The following is a 23,070-nucleotide window of genomic DNA, read 5'->3' as shown; positions in this document are numbered from 1 at the left end:
GAAAGGAAACTTCACTGATTTTCAACCGGCTCTCTCACTGTGGCGCCGGCAGTAACGTTACATGCAGATTTACTGCGCCTCCCTCCATTCCACCAGCTCACCCACTCATCCGTTTATCTGCATGTAGCGTGTAGCATGCCAATGCTGCTTTGGCACAGAGCCAGTAACATCAGCAAAGTTTCCCTCGATTGAATTAGATCTCAGCCACATTGTTAGCAGCTGCGACAACGTGTGTCTGGAATAGAAAGTCTGTGTGTCAACGCTGTCATAACCACCAATCAACCAATCTGTAGTATTGATGTAGCTCATAGCTCTGTGCCGCTAACAGTTGCACAGACCAACACATTCTCACAAGTGTCTTTGGTGTTTTTTGTTCACACAAAAAGTCTCATGTAGCGTCTCAGTCAGAGGCAGTACGGCTTTCAGCTAATTTGCGCTTGGTCTTGCTCTTGTCTTCACTTTTTGACACTCTGGGTCCAAACCGATTTGGCGTAACTTTTCAACGTGCTGGGCAACGCCACTTAGTTAGGGTTAGGGAAAGATGGTGGGTGGGGTTACAAAATGCAGGTTTTAGTGACACACAGGATAAGAACAGGAAACAAACACCAGTCTCCTGGGTGAAAGTCCTATGTTGCTTGCCTCCTTACGTGGATTTTAGGTCTTTCTTACTACTCGCAACCATTGTTGCTCTTCATACTACGTCATCTTACAGTGCCGCGGTCTGACAGTGTACATTAAGGAACCCCTCTTTCTAACAGAGAAAGGTAGCAAGCCATTCCTGCAGCGTACATTTGGTTAATGGTAATGGGCGAGAGACATAAATACTTGATAAAACATTTTCATTGGACAAAAAATTTGTAAATGGCCACGAGTGCAGGATGAGTCATCAAACATTTGAAACCATTTCACACGAAGAAAACAGACAATGATTATTTTAAACATACTTTATATTTAGCATAGAACAAGAGATAAATGAATGACAACATAGGGAAAGAGGATTTACCCTGGGCATTTTTCACTTCATGGGGCCTTTAAAGTCAAGGCAGAACCAGTTTTTCTCAATAATGCATGAATGCCTCCCTTAAGTGGCTCCTGCCTTTGCTTACGTTTGTGTGATCTGCGAGAATGCATTTGATCGGCAGATGAAACACTTCACATTCTTTTTGAACATAAGTATGTGGAAATTCCTTAGTGTCATTTGCACTCGTCTCCACCATACATGGACTCACCTCATGAAAAGGTCAGGTATGGGCAATGCAAACAGTGTGGTGAAGAGGGCTTTTTGTCATTGATAAATACAAAAAGAAAACTTTGGCTTAAATCAAAAACATTCTTCCCAGCTGAAAAGCTCTTAGCGTGAGTCTGGAATGGAACCTGTTAGTGTTGAAGTTAAATGCATCTGATCATCCACCACCCAAAGCTACCCAGCTCCTTTCCTTTCACCCTGCTTTAATGGGAATGTGCTGATTCTTGTCATGAATCCCCTCCTGGTGAGGGAACACATTTCTGTCACGCAGGGAACATCAATGGCTATGTTAAAATGCACACCAGTAATCCAGTGACAATGTAATTAAGGCAGTAATGTGAGTAAGGTGGAGCCCATGTCAACAACATACTTTGATTAATAGTTCTGCTCTGCAGTAAGCACAACTGTATTCATTTGCTCGTATGAACTTATTCTAATCTAATTTTTCCCACTGCATTTGACGCAAACACGTGCAATCCAACTGCTTGATGATGCATGTTAAAGATGTTTCGCTGCTAGAGTGCTTTCCTTCTGTAGACTTGTGCAGTACTAATGGCTATTTCCAGAGAGGCACATCTTTCTTTAGGAATACATCCATGTAAATGCTCAACTATGTAAAGGTTTGAGATTGATTACTGCAAATATACTGTAACGTAGTGAGCAAGGGACATATTAATATGACTCTGTAGCTCGGAAATAGGAATATTAATGGAGGAGACAACCCATCCATTCATCCATTGACTTCCATCCAATTAGCCCATACATTTATATGTTGCAGTTACATACATCAGTAAACCCAATCTGACAATTGGCATCATGTTTGATGGCACAACACAAATTGGATAGCTGAAGTTTGTTCTTTTTCTTTCAGCATCACCTTTCAGGATGCTGCTGTTTTGTTGCCATACAGTGCTGATGAGTTTCCCAACTGTATCCTATTTCATTCATTCATTCATTAGGAAAGTGAAAAAAATGAGTGGTTCTTGTCTGTTTAGATTTTGTAGTTGGCAGCCATGTTTTCAATAGAATAAACAATGATGCACAATGCACATGAATGTTTTAATGTCTCCTATCTTGTTTTTTTCACATTATAAACAGTAAGCTAGTGTATTACAGTTTTACTACAACTTGGGTGGTCAGACAGTCACACAGGTGGGAAACAAACCCACAGTTAGGCAAACTTATTTGGAAGAGAAAATGAACGTCGACGATAAAATGATCACCCAAACTGTCCGTTGTAAACATCCATCACAATTTACAGAGCCACTCCCCTGTTATTGCTGTACAGTTTTCCTAGTCAATGAGGGATTATGCTCATGCTAACACCCCATAATGAAACTGAAAGGCAGCATTCACCATATTTTCTATGGAGCGAAGTGGAGCAGAGTAATTATAGAATGCTGCCACTTACAGTCTCTGGTCCACAGTCGTCTCAGTTTGATTTGATCGGATTCAGTCTCAGGGACTGTGTGAGAGATGATTTAGTGCTTACAGTCTGTGCTGTCCATGTGGTAGTTACAGTGCTGTGTAAAACCTCAACGTATCATGGATGGGTTCGTAATATCGTAGGAAAATTAGGGATGGGCAATATATCAATATACAGTAAATCAATATCATGATATGAGACTAGATATTGTCTTAGATTTTGGATGTCGTAATATTGTGATATGACACAAGTGTTGTCATCTTTCCAGTGTTCTGTTCTAGCTATTCTGTTATTTGCCTTTACCCACTTAGTCATTATATCCACATTTCTGATGATTATTTATCACAAATCTCATTGTGTAAATCATAGAAATAACATGGATAGAAAGGCCATTTCCATTAAAATCAACGTAGCAGAATGGTCAGAGCGGCAGCCATTTACACTGCTATGGTAACATACAAACTTCCGTATAAGCTGATTTCCGGAAAGTCGCGGAGGTGAGAAGTTTTACACTAACTAGTAGTAATGTTACGAGGCAGGGAGCATTAAATGAGTCAAATTACCTTAATGCTCCATCCACATAAAGCACATTGCTATCGCCACGTGAGTGACAGCTTTATTCGGCTCATTTTCTGTGAACGATGTGGCGAGGGGGTAAGGCGGAGTTAGAAAGCTAACGTAAGCCAACTAACAAGTCGGCCACAAGCTGGCTAGCTGGCTTGCTGGTTTCACCGTTTCACCTTTCGCTGGGTATAACTGTCTCTCCTCACTCCCCGCAGCTCCAAGAACGTCTCCCGAGCTGCGTCAGGCGGCTTTCCTCCCGCCAACCTACAACAGTTTACGGCCCCACTGACTCGTATTGTCCCCATGACAACTAACAACAATCACCATTTTGTTGTGTACCAATCAAATGACCACGGCAAACAGTTAAATGGCCTTTCCATCCATTTTATTTCTTTGGTGTAAATATTTTGTGAAAGCACCAATAGTCAACCCTACAATATCGGCGCAATATTGTTATCAAGGTATTTGGTCAAAAATATTGTGATATCTGATTTTCTCCATATTACCCAGCCCTAACGAAAATGTACGTACACCAATTCGTATGATAGTCTACGAAATTAGGTGACCGGCTACAGAGTTGTATCGCAGGCCGTTGGTAGTTGAGTTTAGCCGCCAATAGGTGACTGTGAGCCGGGCACCGCAACGTAACGGGCCTTTTAGGGGCCGTGGCAGTTGAGTTTTACCGTCAAAAAGTGAGCATCATGGGGCGACGACAGTTAAGTTTAGGCACCAAAACGACTAGTTAAGTTAAGTTCAGGAATAACATTGTGGTTTGGATTAAAACCCTCATGGGGATCGCACACCTTTACTGGGTGGAAGTCTTGCGTTTTCCCCAGCAAGCAAATTTCGCTTCCTGGCTTGAAAGCTCTGTATTTTATGACCCACCCATCCCCCCCAGAATTCCATCCTAGGCAGTCCACAGCATTCTTATACAGCAGCAGTCAATGTGGTGCATACAGCAATAAATATGGAATACATGCAAATTAAAGTCCTTTAATTTTCATAGCTTTATGTACGAATGGTTCATGAGAACAAGCTGAAAACCAGACAGCAAACATCTTTCTACAATCTCTAAGTGGGATTAATGATAAACAAAATGATTGAGAAATTACTCTTCATTGACCTGGAGACTTACTGAAGGAACCAAACCGCTCTCCACCACCAAAGATTAGAAAAAAGATTAAATAAACACAGTGATTTACATATGGAAATTTCATTTATTGACTCTGCAGTAACTGCAACCACCGCAATTCACATATTTGCTGAAACGGACACTTTGCCAGCAAGAATTAAATGGAATCTTTCATTTTCTTTTGTTGGCGATGCAGCTCAGGGATTAATCTGCTGCTCGACCAGATAATCATATGATTTATATTAATATGCAGAGGAGGTTACCTGGGAGAAATGTTTACCAGTGATTACTATACATCTGTGACCCATGAGTTTGCGCACATACATATATACCCACACAGCCAGATCAGCTGCAGGAGCATATTATGCACACACTTTAATAGATAACAGACATCTAGACAGAGATGGAAGTGTGTCAGCAAGACTTATAGAGTAGAGGGACAGACAGCATTAGCAGCATAACGTCGAGCAAACAAACTAAATGAAAGATACTGTGTAAGGCTGTGTCTGTCTCATTAAAGGGTAACTTTGTTTTTTCAACCCTATTTTCCTATGTTTTTGTGTCTAAGTGACTGATGGGAACAACCATCTTTGACATTGGTCCATTATTAAAGTGCTCATATGCTTTTCCCCTTCCTTTATTGTGTTATATATCTTTTTGTGCACGTTGTAGGTTTACAAAGTGAAAAAGCCCAAAGTCCACCCCAAGGGGACTTATCATCTTCCAGAGAAAACACTATTCGCAAACTGCTCCAAACAGCTCTGTTGTAGTCCAGCATTTACTTCCGTGACGAACGTGCGTCACTTGGTAACACACGTTATAATGCTCGCCTAGCTGCTAGCATGGCACTCCCTCATACTCTGCAACTGACAAGCTAGCTGTACTTACTGCGCATGTGCGACTCCCAACAAAGATGGTACAGAAGTAAGATGTCTCACTATGTAGCTAAAACAGAGAGCTCAACACACAGGGTGAAAAGAGGAGCTGCAGCAATGTGCAGTACAACAAATATATGGTGTTTTCTGAAAATTAAACCACATAAACCGATCCTGGTACAACCTCTAAATACAATTATGAATCTGAAAATTAGGATAATATGAGCACTTTAAGCAAGAGTGCTGCAGTCAGCAGCGGCGAAACAAGCTACAATGTAAGTTATTGGGCAATTTGGCACCACTCAATTTCTGTCCACTTAAAGTTCTGTTTTTGCCACTCAGATTAATATTTTAAGTGTCTGACAACATTATGGAAAGGATCCCTACAGAGATAGACCTTTTTGTTAAAGAGTAAGATCATTTTTGTTTACCATGATTACTATCTATTATCTATACTTACAGTGCATTTGTTTATTCATTGTTTCTCTTTAGAGTGTCTTTTTTGTACTTTTCTTGCTACTGCAAGATTGTAAATTTTCCCATTGTGGAATTAATAAAGGATTTTGAATCTTGAATTTTTAATGAAACTGAAAAATTGCTATCGCCAAACCCACCCGACTCCATTTAAATAAACAGTAATTTTATCATCGTAAAATACACTTCATTCAAAGTCGACTGAAAAAAAAATAAAACTATCAAAAACCTTCTTGGTTCGTCTCTCCTCTGTTCCAACAAACACCACTCTGGTTTGGTTTTTATTATATATTTCTCATTTACATATGGAAATATGCTGGCTCCATACACACTAAAATTATTGTTTATTTATGTGGAGTCTGGTGAGTTTGGTGATGGTGATTTCATTGCTGTTTCATGTTAAACAAAAATGATCTTACTCTTTAACAGAAAGGTCTATCTCTGTAGGGATCCTTTACATAATGTTGTAAGACACTCAGAAGGCTCAGACAGGCTCAGAATAATAATCTGAGCCTGTCAGTGGCAAAAACAGAACTTTACGTGGACAGAAATTTAAGGTGAACATTTGTCTTATAGCAGAAATATTCAACAGGGGATCTGTGACCCTTAGGGGGTCCTCAGAGTTAGTGCAAGGGGTTTGCCAAAGTTTAAAAAATAATGTTGAAAGTTCATTTTTTTCAAAAATGAAAATATGTCTGAAAAGATACATTTAAATGAATCTAACATTTTAATAGCAAAGATGAATTGGCCTATTAGCAAAAAAACAACAACATTTAATTTACACATTGAAGATAAGCTTACAATAGGTAAGGTAGAAACTATGGCAGCCTAACAGTTAAACTTAAGGATTCACCGCCATTCATTTTCATCCATCATCCAGTTTAATGCAACTTAATTTCATACAGTACATGTAGTAGGGGGTTCCTCTCTTTCAGCTAAGGAGTCCTGAAAATGGCTGAAAATAGTTGAAGACCAAGTCCTATAGGGTTACATTGCAGCCTGGTTGGCAGCTGCCGGTTTAAAGAATTATCATTCAATACTGGACCAATTCCAACAATTTTGCAGGGTCCAGGTTAAAAAAAACAACTAAATGAGCCGTTAAGACAGCACTAATGTGAACAGTGTGTCTACATGCAGGAATAGTACAGCTGAGTGCACAGAGAAACTCCCACTAAGTGTGTCAGAAGTAGTCAAACAGTGAGCTAATTGCATGATAAAATATAAAGAATTATGATTAATTATTATAGCGTTTCCTTTATGCCCACAGCGTCTTCCTGAGCTCTCCACATTGTAGCTAATTAAATATAATCAGAGCCAGCATCAGGATGCTGCATGCTTTACAGAAACTAGGCCTGTTTTGTGGAGGTCATGCAATGGTTGGAGAATCTTCACAAGGCAGATTCTCCCGCTACCTTTCACTGAATTAATTTGCAGTAAACATTGTTCAGTCATTAAATGAGTAATTAAAATTAGTAAATGGCATGGCATGCTTTACAGATTATTTTTTTTATGGAGCTGCAGTCAGGAAGAACAGCTGCTAACTTGGCAGCGAGACTTTCCAGACTCGTAAGTGTGTTTCCAAAAGCAGCTATTCACAGAGCAGGATAGGGTTAGAGCAGGGGTTATTCTAGGATCTGAGCTTTAGTGGTGCCTGGCACCCTTTTTTATTCTTTAAAATGTTATTCTACTCTGCTTCTGTGCATGTTAACACCTACTGGAGCATCATGATAGAGGAAACACTGAGTTATGTAACTAGAAAGACAATTCTGAGAAAACATTACTACAGGGTGGGTGGGGGGGAATCGATACAGCATAGTATCGCAATATTTTCTGTGGCAATACTGTATCGATACATGGCCACCAATAATCAATCTTTTATTATAGAAATTGCGCATGACAATTGAACTTTTTAGTCCTGAATAATTAAATCACTTGCTTTTTCAGTCCACTAGATGGTAAGATGAACAGAGACATTTTTAGATAAAACAGATGTTGACAAAGTTTTCCTTTGGGTACATATATTTGAAGTTGGAAAACTTTGCAATATATCGAAGAATATCGCAATATAAATAAAACCACTATAACATTGTGATAATATCATATCGTGGGGCCTCCGGTGATTCCCACCCCTAATTTCTACAAATGTGAGATGGTATTACAAATGAAATTGGATATTTATCTATGGAAAAACAGACATTTCCAAAATGCTGTATCAATAACTTTAAAAAATTTGAGTTATGCCATTTTTACTTACACTTAACACTTTTTTCATGAAAATGGCTCAGAATGTTTTTCTGAATGATTTTACTGATGATGATGCTGTGATATTCCTAGAGCAGAACTCCTAAGCTCACAATAGATTGACAGACTTTTTTTTTTTTTTTTTTTTTTCAGCAATTATTTTTTAGGGGTGCCGAGATCAAGTTCAGGGTGGCTTCAGCCTTTTAAACAATGGAGAACAATGTGACATACAGTATATGTGTTGCGTTTGGTAAACTGCAGATGCACATACTGTACATTTGTGCTGTTTGTTTATCTGTCCAAAAATGTCTGAAGATCACAGTGTTTCCTATGTACACAGTGCAGTGTGTAAAAGTGTGTGCGAATTAGCACAGGACATGTCTGACAATTTGTAGTGGTTGTTTTGGGAAGCCTTGGAAAAGCTTCAACTTTCCACCTAGTGTTACGTGTTGAGTCTGAGTCAGATCCATTCAGTAGTCTTCATCCTGTTATCTAACGGCTGCTCACACTAGCTATGTTTCCATCCACTTGCCAATCGAATTAACTGAAGTTTGCTAAAAACATTATGATATGCTATGATGATTTCACTCGTAAATTAATTTTAAAAAGGCTCTTGTCTCCTCGTCTGTCCACTTATATCTGTTTTTGTTGACACCCGCCATGTCCAACATGGCATCATGACTTTGCGTAAACATACACGCCACTTTCCTAAAGCCAATTAGCGTGTTATCTGTACGCATTTTGAGCTATCCACGTGTATGTCTACGCTGTATACAGCGGATGTAAACATACACACCACGCGGCATCGCCACGTGTCGTGTTATCGCGCGAAAGTGCCGTGCTATCGCGAGAACGTGCCGTGCTATCGCAAGAACAATGTCACACGTTTTGTACAAAAAAAAAGGTTGGGTTTAGGAAAAGAACATTGGGAAAGAATTTAGTAACACAAAAAAATGACCAACCTTGCTCTGCAGACGTACGTCCTTTCATACTACTCACTACGGCAAAAATTCACACGTAATGTAGGTCAATGGCGGCCGAACAACGTTGATAAACACGCTAAAAAGCGATTATGCGTCTTGATAACATGCCAAAATGGCATACAAATTGGCGTGTCATACATACGCCACTTTATTAGATCAGTCTGCCATGTCTGCAAAGAAAGCGGAAATATGTGGTGGAAATGACCTAAAACTTCTTCTTTTTTGTTTTATGGCTGGTTGCAACCAAAAAATGACCTAAAACGTATTCACAATTCATTATTTATTTGGCAAATAATGTTTTCATCAGTGTTTATCACATAAGCCATTTACTGATTATGAGAAAATCCGATAAGATGCAACCTACAAACTTTGTGTCCATATTCCTGAAATTCAGTCGAATTTTACGTGAGTGTGCACATACACATACACATACACAGCCAGATCAACTGCAGATCATATGCACACACTTACATTAATAGACATCTAGACAGGGATGGAAGTGTGTCGGCAAGACTTATAGAGTAGAGGGACAGGCAGCATTAGCAGCATAACGTCGAGCAAACAAACTGAATGAAAGATACTGTGTAAGGTTGTGCCTGGCTCATAAAGGAAGCACAAGTAACTCTGCATTCTGGGAGCGCAATGCTCTAGTGGGACAATATGGTACTATGAGCTCTTCAAGATATGATGGTGCTTGACCATTTAGAGCTTTGTAGGTTAGGAGAAGGATTTTAAATTCAATCCTGGATTTTACAGGAAGCCAATGCTAATGTAGGAGAAATATGATCTCTTTTTGTAGTTCTTGTCAGAACACGTGCTGCAGCATTCTGGATCAGCTGGAGAGTCTTAAGGGACTTATTTTAGCAACCTGACAGTAAGGAATTACAATATGTAACGAATGCATGGACTAGTCTTTCAGCATCGTTTTGAGACAGGATGTGTCTAATTTTGGCAATGCTACGAAGGTGTAAAAAAGGCTGAATATCTTTGGGTTTCGGACATTTAAAGACCTCACCTTGGACTTTTAAGAAACTGGGATGGACATTTTTCAAATTTTTTCTGACATTTTATAGACCAAACGATTAATCAACTAATCAAGAAAATAATTAGCAGATTAATCGACAATGACAGTAATCATTAGTTGCAGTCCTAGGTTCAAGGCAGCACTGTTCACCATCTGCACTGTGTCCATAGAAAAACAGCTCAAAGTTTCTGCTGTCTCCCTACGTACAGTAGAACAGTCTACCGTCATAATCACTTTGAAGATAAAGCTAAACTAACAATTAAAGCTGGTGTACTGAAAGACTCTAGTAAAGTGACAGCCCTCCTGCCATGCTGTACTCCAGGGAGTCCCCTATTTGTACATGTCTTGCTGAGCCTTCTGCATTTCAATGTGATTTCCTAGGTGCCTTTGGTGGCCTCCCACTGTGATCTCGGCACACCCACCGTGGAACCCCGTCTGACGCCCATCGGGAGGTCTGAAGCAACCTTTGAAGGTCTCAGGTGTGATGTCGGTCCGCGGCGGGCTGAGAGAGATGAAGACATGTGCCACCATGTTTCTGGCAATTCTGCTGCTCCCCAGCATCCAAGCAGGTCAGTTACGGACATGTTTCTTTTTATCTTTACCAGCCGTGTGTGTGTGTGTGTGTGTGTGTGTGTGTGTGTGTGTGTGTGTGTGTGTGTGTGTTAGCATGGCAAAATGTGGTTCTGGAGAAAGCTACTTTGGCGGGGACTACCATTGAAGAGGTTTTGAGTACTTTGCCAGGTGTTTATATGTCTGTCTGTCTGTCTGTCTGTAGTCTCGCATTGCCAGCTCTATCTCCACCGTGCTGTGGAGTAAGGTCTGGTTACACCACACATACATTTTGGGATAGGAGAAATAAACACTCTGGGTTGTTTGCATTTCTTTAAACCAATCACTTCATCGTCTTGGGTGGCGCAAAGTTTTGGACGCAGCGACGGTGGCGCTACAATGTAGTCTCAGGAAGGAACTTGTTTTGGTAAAACATTTGAAAATGCCACATACAATATTAAATTAAGTTAATTGTCAGCACGTTCTCATGGCAGTTTGTGTAAATGTGACGTTATTGTAATCTATTGATACGTGTTCACGGAGACGTTTTTGTCGGTTTTTAGTGGCGGACAACACAAAAATGTGAAGTAATGTATTTAAATGGGAAGCATATTTTGTGACCACAGCACGAAAATGGTAGGGAGTAATATAAAAAGCCGAACATCCGCGTAGGGAGGTTGGTCGGGGTGGTGGATGGGTCAAACAACACAAGACTTTCACCAGGGCGAGCGGGGATGGCGTCCCGTGTGTGGTGCTTTGTTTGGCATTTTGTCCCGCGTGTTACTGTGGCGCGTCTCCCGGCATTTAAGGCGCCCTTTCCCCGTAAGGTTTTTCCGAAACCCAACCTCCGCCATCCCGTTTTTGTTGCGCCTCCCCAGCGGGCCGCCTCGCGGGTGCCTCCCGGTTGCCTCCCGGCTTATGGAGCGTCCTTTTCGGCCGCCTCCCGGCCGCCTCATTCAGCGCGTCCCCCGCGGGCCGCCTTGCGGGTGCCTCGCGGGCGCCTCCCGGCTTATGGAGCGTCCTTTTCGGCCGCCTCTCGGCATCCTTTCCCCAAGAAAATAACGTGACATTTGCACGTAAAAAACGAGAAAAATAACGTGACATTTAGATGTAAAAAGCGTCTCTGTGAACACGAGAAAAATAACGTGAGATTTACACGTCAAAAACGAGAAAAAGTCTCCGTGAACACGTATCAATAGATTAAGAATAACGTTGACATTTACACGAACTGCGAGACTGGGTTGTAATTGTTCACACAATACAGTAACGTGAGCTATTTAGATTAGCTGGATTGATGATTGAATCATCATTTGCTCCTATCAGTGTATCTCTGTGTGTACTTTGTCCACAGCAATCCCACCAATCAGTCCCAAAACGTCCCATTTAGAGAATAAATCCCGTAAACATATTCTTTGTAAATCTTTACAATCATTCCCTAAAAGAACCAAGCAGGCCTGCCTTGTTGCTTTTTCTTCTTCTGCCTATTTTGCCCTACTGGGGCATAGGCTGCCTACAAGGATTCTCCAGCCATCTCGGTCCTGAGCAAGCCTATACAGTTGACATCGGCGTCCAGGTCTCGCCACCAGCTGTTTCTGGGTCGACCTCTCTTCCTTTTCCCTTGGGGATTCCATGAAAGGGACTGTCTGGTGATATTGAAAGCTGGTTTGCGGAGGGTATGCCCTAACCATTTCCGGCGTCGTTGTTGCACCATCCAGATTTTCTGCAAAACTTGCCATTTTCAGCGTGTAGCTTGCTGGCTCAAAGTTTGTTGTTAGTTTGGTGGGTAGCACACTGCCATGAGTCCATGAGGCTAACGTCTGGTTACTCCACATTGTCATTGTGATATTTTGTGATTACATTCTGAATCTGCAACGTTCTCTGTCAGGTAAATCAGTAAGTTAGTAATAGGGTATACAGGGGAGTAGCATATGAAGTGGTTTGGGGTCCTTCTGTAAGTAATTTTGGGGTACAATTTGGTTTTGATGAATTCTACAAGCAGCAATACCAAAGGCCAAGTAATCAGCCCGTTCCAAACAGGCACATTTTCAACGGGCACTACACTAGTAATAGTTAAACTATGATCAGTTTAAACTAATTAAAAATAAATGTAATAATTTTTTTAAGTTTAGATATCAGCTACATGGTTCATTAAGGGAGTGTGCATACATCCATAATTGGTTACGAACCGTGAAGGCAAGATAGTAAGCAGAGGTAAAATGACTGGTTACCTCCAATTTGGCTTCAGTTAGAGTGGGACAGAGTAAGTACAGCCTGGCTGTGGCTGTCAACAATAAATATTGTTTTAGGAATAAACCTGCCTCCTGTGTCATCTGTCCATAGCTGAATAGGGTAGGCTAGTCTATATCCTCGATCTTCCACTTCCAGGATTGCCCCGTTGCCGCCTGAAATTCCGCCGTATGTCCTTATTTTCGGCCAGATTTCTGTTACCTAACGCTTCCTTTGTGTTGCCGTTTTTAACTCTGGTGGATTTATGAGGACTATGGTTAATTACTCCTCAGGTCTCTGCAGGGTAAATCCAGACAGCTAGCTAGACTATCTGTCCAATCTGAGTTTTCTGTTGCAAGACTATAACAACCTTTGAACGTACACATGTTCCACCAAAACAAGTTTTCTCCAGAGGCACTTGGGCTCCGTGCAGCACTTAGTGCTGCCTATGATGATTGCGATTGGTTTGAAGAAATGCCAATAAACCAGAGCACGTTTTTCTCTCATCCTGGATTACTGTGGGGACTCGCCAGACCCTCCTTTGCAGCGCTGTGGAGGAAGGTCTGGCAAAGCGAGACTAAAGTTAGGCTTATGCTACTCTATTTTAACGTGTGCCAAAATGGTGGTACTTAGAGAGCCTAATATTTTCAATAATTTTAAGTGGTACGTGGTGTAAAAAGTGCTCTAAAGTGTAGTCTGTTATACATGTGACTGAGTCAGTGATAAGATAAGCACTACCTTTAGCAGATCACTGAACTACTCTCTGCTCTGCAGTCAGCTCTCTGTTGCCTTTATCACTTTACCCTCGCTGGTTACATTGTGTGTGTGACTCATCACTGTACATTATGTCAATAAAAAATCTGCAGTGAAGTGTACCCAAGTGTAGCCCTGTAGCATCTGCTCCATATGTAAACAACAGCAGCTGTCGAGAGCTATGATGGATTAGTCCCTGAGACACTGAATGCAGCATGGCGTGATGCTGAAGCCAAAGCCCTGCAGCCTTCACATGGATTATTATAGCTACAGTATCCATAGCTATGCTCATGTTTGTGATATTCTATTGGTAACGGATAAGGATTTATAAATAACCTGGTAATAAAGGGTTGGTTCACCTTCACAACAACCATGTATCATGGTTAGACCTTGCGAGAGAAGGAAAAAATCATTTTGATGTGGTAATTCTTCCATTGTCGCCTCTTCAAGACACCAAACTGGTTTTCTTCCACTATGATGCTCCACACCAACACATTATCATCCCCATGGCGTCAAAAAGGCAACGCTTGGTCAGTTGCCTTTGACGTTTGTTAATGACGCAAAAAGTCTCCTTTAGCGTCATATTTAGACGCGCTTGATCGGGACTCTTGGCGTCACCTTTTGACGCTCTGGATCGGGACGTACGTTTAACTGACGTGCGGCACAAGAACAGAACAGTTAGGTTTAGAAAAAGATGGTTGGTGGGGTTACAAAATGTCTGTTTCAGTGAGAACAAGAACGGGATGTGAACCCCAGTCTCCTGGGTGAAAGTCCTGTGTTGTTTGACCCGTCCACCAGCCCAACCTACCTCTTTGTGCAGATTTTCAGTCTTTCATACTACTCGCTACCGTTGTCCCTCTTAATACTATGTCATCTTACAGCGCCGCCGTTGAGCTGCTGCTCTGCCAGTTGCGTCTCGCGCAGACGCTAAAGGGGGATTTTTGCATCGGTATCTGACGCTGAGAGCCACTGACCAAGCTTCGGTATTATACGAGTTCGGAGTAAGAACGGGCTGTCCCCACAGGATACAATCACACTGACACCCTATGTCTGTTGAATAGGACCATTATTGAGCTGATATCATGCAGACAAATTAAGAAATTCAAAACTGGCCTGACTTTGATTGACAGGTGATCTCTGGAATGTGCAGTGCAGTTTGATACTGATGCACATGGCACCCTTGAGCTTATGTATGAGATGCACCGGGCTTTCAACTGTGTCTTTTGCATAATTTTAGTTATGTTACAAATGTACTTCTTTTAACCCTAATCACAATCTTTTCCTAAACCTAACTAAGTGGTTTTACATAGTTTTGTTTGAATTAAACATGTGTTTCCCTTTTTGCGACCATATAGTAGAGCATCACAGTTTGACGCGCAGGGGTACCAGGGGTTGGAATTACAACTTCCGTGCCCACCATGTGATGCCCTGTGGCCCAAAAAGACTTTTTCCCATGGACTTACATGGCGAAAGAAACTTCTGTAAATCAGTGGATACATTTTTCGGGCGTCACAACCCCCGCAAAATTACTTTTATCACTATCAGAATTTGATCCATTTGGTCCGATAACATGGAAAGGTTTAGAAACGCTGCACAATTAAATAATTTAATCCCCATTTAAGTTAGCAGAGCGCTAAACAGGAAGTATCGGTCTCTAGTGCGCCTGCTCCATAGGCCCTGTAGTGGGGAAGCAGTGCTGATCATCCAGGTTATGTTATAAATTGAAATTAAACTTTTTTGACCTCATGCACCACTGAGCAACTCTCATAGGAATACACAGGGCGCCGGCTTGAACACTGTATCCAGGTTTTATTATACATCCCTGAGGTGTACCCAGTGCAGTGATAAGTGACGCCAATGGCAAAGCTTGAGTATGTGACGAGTTGGGATGAGAACGTGTTGCAGTGCAGAAACACAGCAGCAGTGACCAACAGGACCAATGCTCGAACACAATTAGTTTGCCCACACTTTTGTCTGACCATGCAAGAAATCTAAAGTGTTTATAGTTGTTTTGAACAGCTACACACAACATGTGAATGTTGTGAATGGATGGTTGGTTTGAGAAAGTTCCAGAAATGGTCATATACTGATTTGCTTTGGAATTAATTTAATTTAATAATGCCTGTTATCTGCAAATTGGGACATTCAAAGCGAAACAGCAAAAGAATACATCAAAGACTAATCATAAAAGCAAATAAGGATGATAGTGGGTATAGAGACAGTCTTCATAGTCAGACACATTAAGCAAAAAAATATGTAAATGGAAATGTGCATAGTGTGAAAAATATAAGCACTAAGCAGGCTTCAGCACATTAGCAAATGTGTTGTTAAGATGGATTTATTTTGTTGAGACAGTTCCATCAGTTCATTTCCTCTCCATTTCACTCAAGCTTCACCACAGCGTACTTGAAAAACACATTTTGTGTGAACACAAATACAGCACTGCTCAGACTTCCAATTTCAAATCTTAATGTTCCAAAGCCTTCCTTTTCTTTCTTTCTTTCTTTCTTTCTTTCTTTCTTTCTTTCTTTCTTTCTTTCTTTCTTTTATTTTTGCTTTTTGCGTTGAAGTAGTTCGAATGGGTGACCAAGAATGCATGACTTTGATTGTAAATACGCTGCATGTTTAATGGCGAGAGATGTGTTCCATTGATGCCAACCCAGGATTCAAGAAGGTCAATTAAAATGGTGCTGGATCATGCTAAACCTGGAGTTGCAGCCCAGAGCAGAGGTTGAGGATTACAGATACCTTGGTGTCAACGACAGCAGGCTGAACTGGAAAATTAACAGCACTGCTGTCTACAAGAAGGGGACGAACAGACTCTATTTTCTGAGGAAGCTGAGATCCTTCAACGTGTTCAGGAGAATGTTGGAGATGTTCTACCAGTCTGTTGTGGCCCTGTCGCTCTGTTCCCCCCACCCATCTGCTGGGGCAGCACCGGAGCCAGTGACGCAAACAGACTGAACAAACTGATCAGGATGGCTGGCTCTGTTACTGGCTTCAAAGAGGAGATATTTGAAGCTGTCCCTTCAAATGCCACCCTCTCCACCCCACACTGGTACAATAGAGGAGCACCTTCTCTAAGAGGCTCCGACAGCTTCGATGTCGCAAGGACCGCTACAAGAAATCATTCCTTCCCATCTCAGTCTCACAGTCTCGCATCTTTCGTGATCACAGCACGATTCATTAAGAGTGGCTACGGTAGCGAGTAGTATGAAAGGCAGATAATCCGCATAAGGAGGTTCGTCGGGGTGGTGGATGGGTCAAACAACACAGGACTTTCACCCAGGAGACCGGGGATCGTGTCCCGCGTGTCATGTTTCCTAAACCCAAACGTCACTTTCTTCTTCTACTAAACCCAACTGTCCCGTTCTTATTTTCCTAAACCCAACCGTCCCATTGTTGTCCCACGTGTCATGGAAACATAAGCCCACCCACGACCTTTTTCTTAACTTAAGGGGCCGTGTTCATTTCACGAAATTCTGTGAGGAAACGTGCTGACCATCACGGGAAAAAAACGTGCTGACCATCACGAAAAAAAGGAGATAAATGTGTCCGTGTACACGAATCAATACATTTTTCACAAACTGCCGTGAGACTGGGTTGTGCTACCACAGGCAATACAACTTTTTAAGACTTCATCACTAAGTGTTAGATAAGACTCATATACATCACAATACTGCACTATAGTGCAACTTGCACAAACATAGGTTTTACTTACTTTAATAACATTCAAGTAGTTGTACATTTTTATTCCCAACTTGTATATACGTTTGTACATTCTCCATCTCTTCTTTTATTCTATCCTATTTATTATTTAATGTAGATTCTGTATGGGTGCTGTGTGTCTGATGTTTTCCAGCTGGAGCACTGTCATTTCCCATTTTGGGATCAATGAAAATCTATCTATCTATCTATCTATCTATCTATCTATCTATCTATCTATCTATCTATCTATCTATCTATCTATCTATCTATCTATCTATCTATCCACTTATTAGACATCCATGATGAGTCGGGAAAGTAAAAACAGCCCATTCCATACGAAGCGTTCAAAGCAGACTAAAATCTGAGCTTTTGTCTTGCAGGGAGCATTTTTACATACATTGAACTCAAGTTTTGGAACTTTGTTTAATATGAACATCCAACATCATAACAGCATGTAAATAAGAGAAAATCACAAAAAGTATCATAATAGTTTAAGAGCATTTAAGATTTAAGCATTTAAGACATTTTCAAGTCATAAGAAATTTAATAAAAAAACTTATATTCCTAAGTGTATGAATTGGAATGAAAGCAATCGGTTTTTACCTTTTATCTTTTATTCCAAAATGTTACCCCTAGCAGTTTGATATATACATGGCCAGTCCTTTGAGAGAAAAAGCTGCACAGTGGTGTTTTTTTTTTGAAGATTATAGAGATATAGAATATATTTTTGGGCTTTTCCACCTTTATTTTGACAGGACAGCTACAGTAGGTGAGAAAGGGGAAAGAGAAAGACGGGGAAGAAATGCAGGAAATCATCACAGGATGGATTTGAACCCTGGACCTCCATAAACCTCCAAGTATATGTGCGCCTGCTCTAGCCACTGAGCCAACCCAGCCACTACTGTGGTGTTTTGACATCTCCAGCCTGCACTGTGTGAGCATCTGTGATTGGAATTGCGTGATTGCCTTCGATTCCATCTTCCTCTCAACTCTGAAAATCTTTTGGAAGCATGGTTTTGCCACTTTCTGGCCGGTTAAACTGTCTCCTAATCCTCTTATTCACTCTGATGAAACAATACATTTAAATATTTTAATTACTTGCTGTCCTGTTAATGATTTACGTTCTTAAGGATTTAGCACCCAGATCAGCTCATTAGAGTTGAGTATTTTGTTATGTTACAATATTAAATTACTTTTACTGGAGCCATTCTTGATGATTTCTAATATTTCTACTTTTCTTAAGTCTTTTATTGTTTGTTTCGGCTCCACTGGTGTAAAAAACCAACAATATTAAGCCACAGTAGGCTGTCTGCTTTTGAGTGTATCGCCAGGTGGTGGCTCAAGACAATAATACAGCTCTCTCTTTTTTTTGGGGCATTTTATGCTTTTTATTTTTAGATAGTGACAGAGAAAAGCAGAGAGAGACGGGAAGACCTGCAGCAAAGGCGGCTCTCTTGATGGATAAATCATTGCGATGTTACAGTCAGTTATTATCCTTTTCTTGCCTGTAATTAGAGCTGTAAAGAAACTCTACTCTCCTGATTTCTTTTGTGGTATAATTCTCCCTGACTCGCCTGTTGATGGTTTTCTGACGAAGGACAGGCACAGTTCTTTGAGTTGTCGGATTAAGAAAAGAATTTCTCGCAAACGAGCAGGTTCAGCAGTTTTACTCACGGCTGTCAAACACTCAAGCAAGTGGCAGCCTCAGATCTCCATGGGCTGACTTCAGACGCTCACTCCGAAATGTGTGTGTGAACAGCTGCTGCTGAGGAACTTTTTACTGCATGCTGTAGAGTTTTGTCTTTGGTTTATATAATATGGCGTGAATTGTCCTAAAATGGGACACTGTCTAATGTGGGACACTTAAGGTCTAGTGTTTGTAGGTGCCCCATAAACACAGAGAGAGGGAATGACATGCAGCAAAGGGCTGCAGGTCAGAGTTGAACCTGTGGCCACTTCAACAAGGACTCAGCCTTTGTAAAAATTGATTTTTAAGAAAACAATCCTGCTATTTTTAGGCCTAATGTCTTATGAAATGTTTGTCCATCAAAGAATAGTACAACTTTGTATGTATAAACTATATATTTAATATTTTTTATAAAAAATTCCTAGTGTTCCACTTTTGTTTCAAAAACTGTATGATAATACAAGCCTAATATGGGACAGTGGTAAAGTCAGTTAGAAGGGTAAAAAAATGGTTATTAACAGGTTTTTAGTGTTGTTATTAGTGCTGTCAAACGATTAAAATATTTAATCGCAATTAATCGCATTAATGTCATAGTTAACTCATGATTAATCGCAATTAATCTCACATTTTTAAAAAAATTTTAAAAACACATTTTTATCTATTCTAAATGTCCCTTGATTTATTTTTATCCCATTATATTTTTTCATTCCCTGGTTCTCCTTCTCCATAACCAACGTAAAGTCAAGGAGAGGGTTAACTTTCCCTGCTGCAGGTTTCCCACCGTGGTCAGAAAGAACAGGGGAGACACTTTGTTTCTCTCCCTGACTGTAGAGTCACTACTCGCTCTGAAGCTAATCGCCGTGACGAGCCTACTAGCTAGCTACACGGCTCGCAAGCTATAGCCCAAACAAGTGTGTGCAGCTGCAGTGTGTGTCTGTTTTGTTTCCGGTCTGCTCTGGCCATGCCAAGACCCGCCCTCCAATCACTACTATTGGCCAGGCGTCCAAGGTAACGTAACCCTATTTGTTCAGGTCCTATCCCCTGACCAATCGTCTATCCTAACCACCCCTGTAGGGCGGGTCTTTGCGTCCTTTGCTTCCTAGCTAGATCCGAAAGAACATTAATGCTTCTTTATATGTCTATGCGTTAATCGCGCGATAAAAAAATTGTCGGCGTTAAAATGGGTTTGCGTTAACGCCGTTAATAACGCGTTAAACTGACAGCCCTAGATGTTATGCTATATAATAATGCTATTACTACAGATGTTTAAGGCCATGGGAAAGTCTTTGGGGGATGGTGGTTTGAAGGCTTTTTGAGGTTGTGTGTGTGTGTGTGTGTGTGTGTGTGTGTGTGTGTGTGCGTGTGTATACGTAAATAAAGCTATTCCACGTTATTTTATGCATCTAATGATTGATTCAATGAAATGTATTTCAGATCACAATGGCAAAGGGGAGAAAGACAGGGAAAGATTGCCGACGCAAAGTGAGAGGATGAATGAGGGAAAGGATAAGAGAAAGAAACTAAATCAGAGGAGGTAGGACAGGATGAAAGGAGCCATAGAGGAGTATTGGCAGATCATCCCTCAGGGAAATCTGTTGGCCGGGGCTAAAACGTCCCTAAAGCAACTCTCCAGAGCACGATGAATGGCAATGGCCACTTTCACCAAGATAACTCAAGTGAACACCATGTCTGATGATGTTTAATCATCCATGTTTCACCCATCCGTAACCTAGAGAATTACTAACAAACTTATTTTTTTTACATGAATCAATGTGATTTGGGATTTTATCATAGACTTTTCATGTGTCCCAGATTAGGGACACAACTGTCCCACATTAGAAAGATGCAGATTTTGTCAGACAACTTGTGCTAAGACAACTAATATGTCTGTCATTTCTTTTGTGAATGTGTTATCTGCATTTCTCTTTTGATTTGATTAGGGCACATCCTGGGGGTTTTAAAATGGTAATGGATGTGGATTTAAGTGTTGGCTTCACATTGCAATATGTCACAGAATTCTGAAATGCAAAAAATGTCCCACTTTAGGTTCGCCTGTCTTTATGAGTAAATCCACTTATTCCCAAATAAAAGCAGTACAGGGCAGACAAAAAGGAAAAACAAGGCGAGGCAAGCCTAGTTAAGTGGCAGAAACTTGAATGTAAATTTAAAAGTGCAGTAAGCGATGCTGCCTGAAGATTGTTGATATTTGAACTCAACTGCCCCCCAGATTCATGGACGTGCATTGCCATAGCAACCCCTTCTGTTAGTGTCTCCGCTGACCAAACGATATATGGCAGAGACGATGTTAGCGCACGTTAGGTTGTAGATTAGCAAACTGTCGCTGCTGCTGTAAAGCCCACCAGTTGGGAGCAGCCTTCACAAACACTAGCAAACAGACGAGGTTAAACTGACCTGTTGAAAACAGCAAACAGTGAAACAGAGAAGCTAATGTTACTCACTTAACGATAAGAGCCCTCGTGAGCTTTCATTCCACTGAAATCCCGGAGGTTTCTGCAGCGTTAGGCCGGTTACACACTGGACGCGTCACGCGAGCGTGTCAGCCGCGTGGCGTGACCGTTTATATTTCGGCTCCCATGTTAACATGTTAGAGCTTAAACACTGAGACGCGACGCCTATTTTTCACGTGAGACGTGAGCGTGTTGGAAGCGTTTCCAGGCAAAATGCAATAGGAAAATATGTTTATATGTCATTTAGACACAAATACATATTAATAAATGAAATGTTGATGTTTGAAAGCCTCGAGGTTTTGACATAAATGCAGATAGGCCTATATGAATGTAATTTTTTTTAAATCGACTTTCTAATATTGCACCTGTCAATACAGAAGGAAATATTCTGGAGCCTATTTTGCCGACGTTGTCTTTGCTGTAATCAGATCAGTATATGTTTAACATGGTATTTCATTTTATCAATGGGAAACATCATTTAATTTCTAAGGCTGGTTACACACTGCAGGCGTGGCGTGAGCGTGGTGTTTCTGTTGCGTGTCAGCTGCGTGGATTTTGTCTGTCTTTACACACCAGAAACGTCTCTGACGCAGCGCTGCTGCTGCTAGCCTTGTCTGGACACATGGATGTTTCCCATTGAAAAAATGAAATATCATGTTAAACATAAATATATACTTATTTGATTGAAATAGGCTACAGAATATGTCCTTCTGTATTGACAAGTGCAATATTCGAAAATCGATTAAAACAAATTACATTCATATAGGCCTATCTGCATTTATATCAAAACCTAGAGGCTTTCAAACATTAACATGTTATTTGTTAATATGTATTTGTGTCTAACTGACATATAAACATATTTTCCTATTCTATTTTGCCTGGAAACGCTTCCAACACGCTCGCGTGAAAAATTGAACTAAAGTTATGGTAACACTTTACGGTAAGGGTACATGAATTATGAATTCATGCATGAATTAATTCATGATTTGTGCATTCCTTCATTCATTCCTTTATATCTTATGAATCATCAGGAATTGACATGAGTTCATAGCCTCTCATTCATGACCTCATGCATGAACAACACATCAACTAAAGCATTAGGTAAGGGACCCACCTCACATCATTATGCACAAGTTGTGTTCAAATCCGAATTTGCGCAATGATGACCACAGTCTTTTGCAGAAAAATAAATAATCATGATTATGCTTAATAAATCATAATTCATAATGATGTGCCCACGTACCTAATGCTTTAGGTGTGTTGTTCATGTATTAGGTCACGAATGACAGACTATGAGCATGTCATCAATTCCTGATGATTCATGGGATATTAAGGAATGCAGTAATACATAAATCATTAATTACATAATGTATAATAATACATACATCAATTAATTCATGCATGAATTCATGATAATTAATGTACCCTTACCGTAAAGTGTTAGCAGTGTTATTCTAACCAACAACACACACAAATGTACTCTCATTTGATAGAGCAGATAGCTTCCCTATTGGAAACGTTCATTCCTTATATTTGTTAGAAGAGTGAATTTGCTCAAGAATCAACTTGTTGGCTGAAAACCTACTGTGAAATTGTGTCAGCAAAATTGGCCCGTGTGACGAGTAGTGCCTTTAAGGTGGGAATGGTCATGCGGTTCCTCTCGTCAGTCCATGTGTTGTTCATGAGCGAAAAGATCCCCTCAACGGGAGCATTT

The 23,070-nt window shown here is 40.7% G+C and overlaps 1 protein-coding gene across 1 annotated transcript in view; it reads left to right on the top strand.

The window, feature by feature from the left end:
- Nucleotides 1-23,070, top strand: part of cemip (cell migration inducing hyaluronidase 1) — a 223,074-nt gene that overhangs the window by 95,484 nt on the left and 104,520 nt on the right. Inside the window, exon 2 of the mRNA XM_028576118.1 lies at nucleotides 10,347-10,534. Coding sequence (XP_028431919.1) covers nucleotides 10,450-10,534 — 85 coding nt within the window. The 5' untranslated portion in view covers nucleotides 10,347-10,449. The remainder of the gene's footprint in view (nucleotides 1-10,346; nucleotides 10,535-23,070) is intronic.

Source organism: Perca flavescens, chromosome 1 (genome assembly GCF_004354835.1).
Source record: "Perca flavescens isolate YP-PL-M2 chromosome 1, PFLA_1.0, whole genome shotgun sequence".
Lineage (NCBI taxonomy): Eukaryota > Metazoa > Chordata > Actinopteri > Perciformes > Percidae > Perca > Perca flavescens.
The sequence above is the reverse complement of the archived record's forward strand: the minus strand, read 5'-3'. Positions and strand labels throughout refer to the sequence as shown.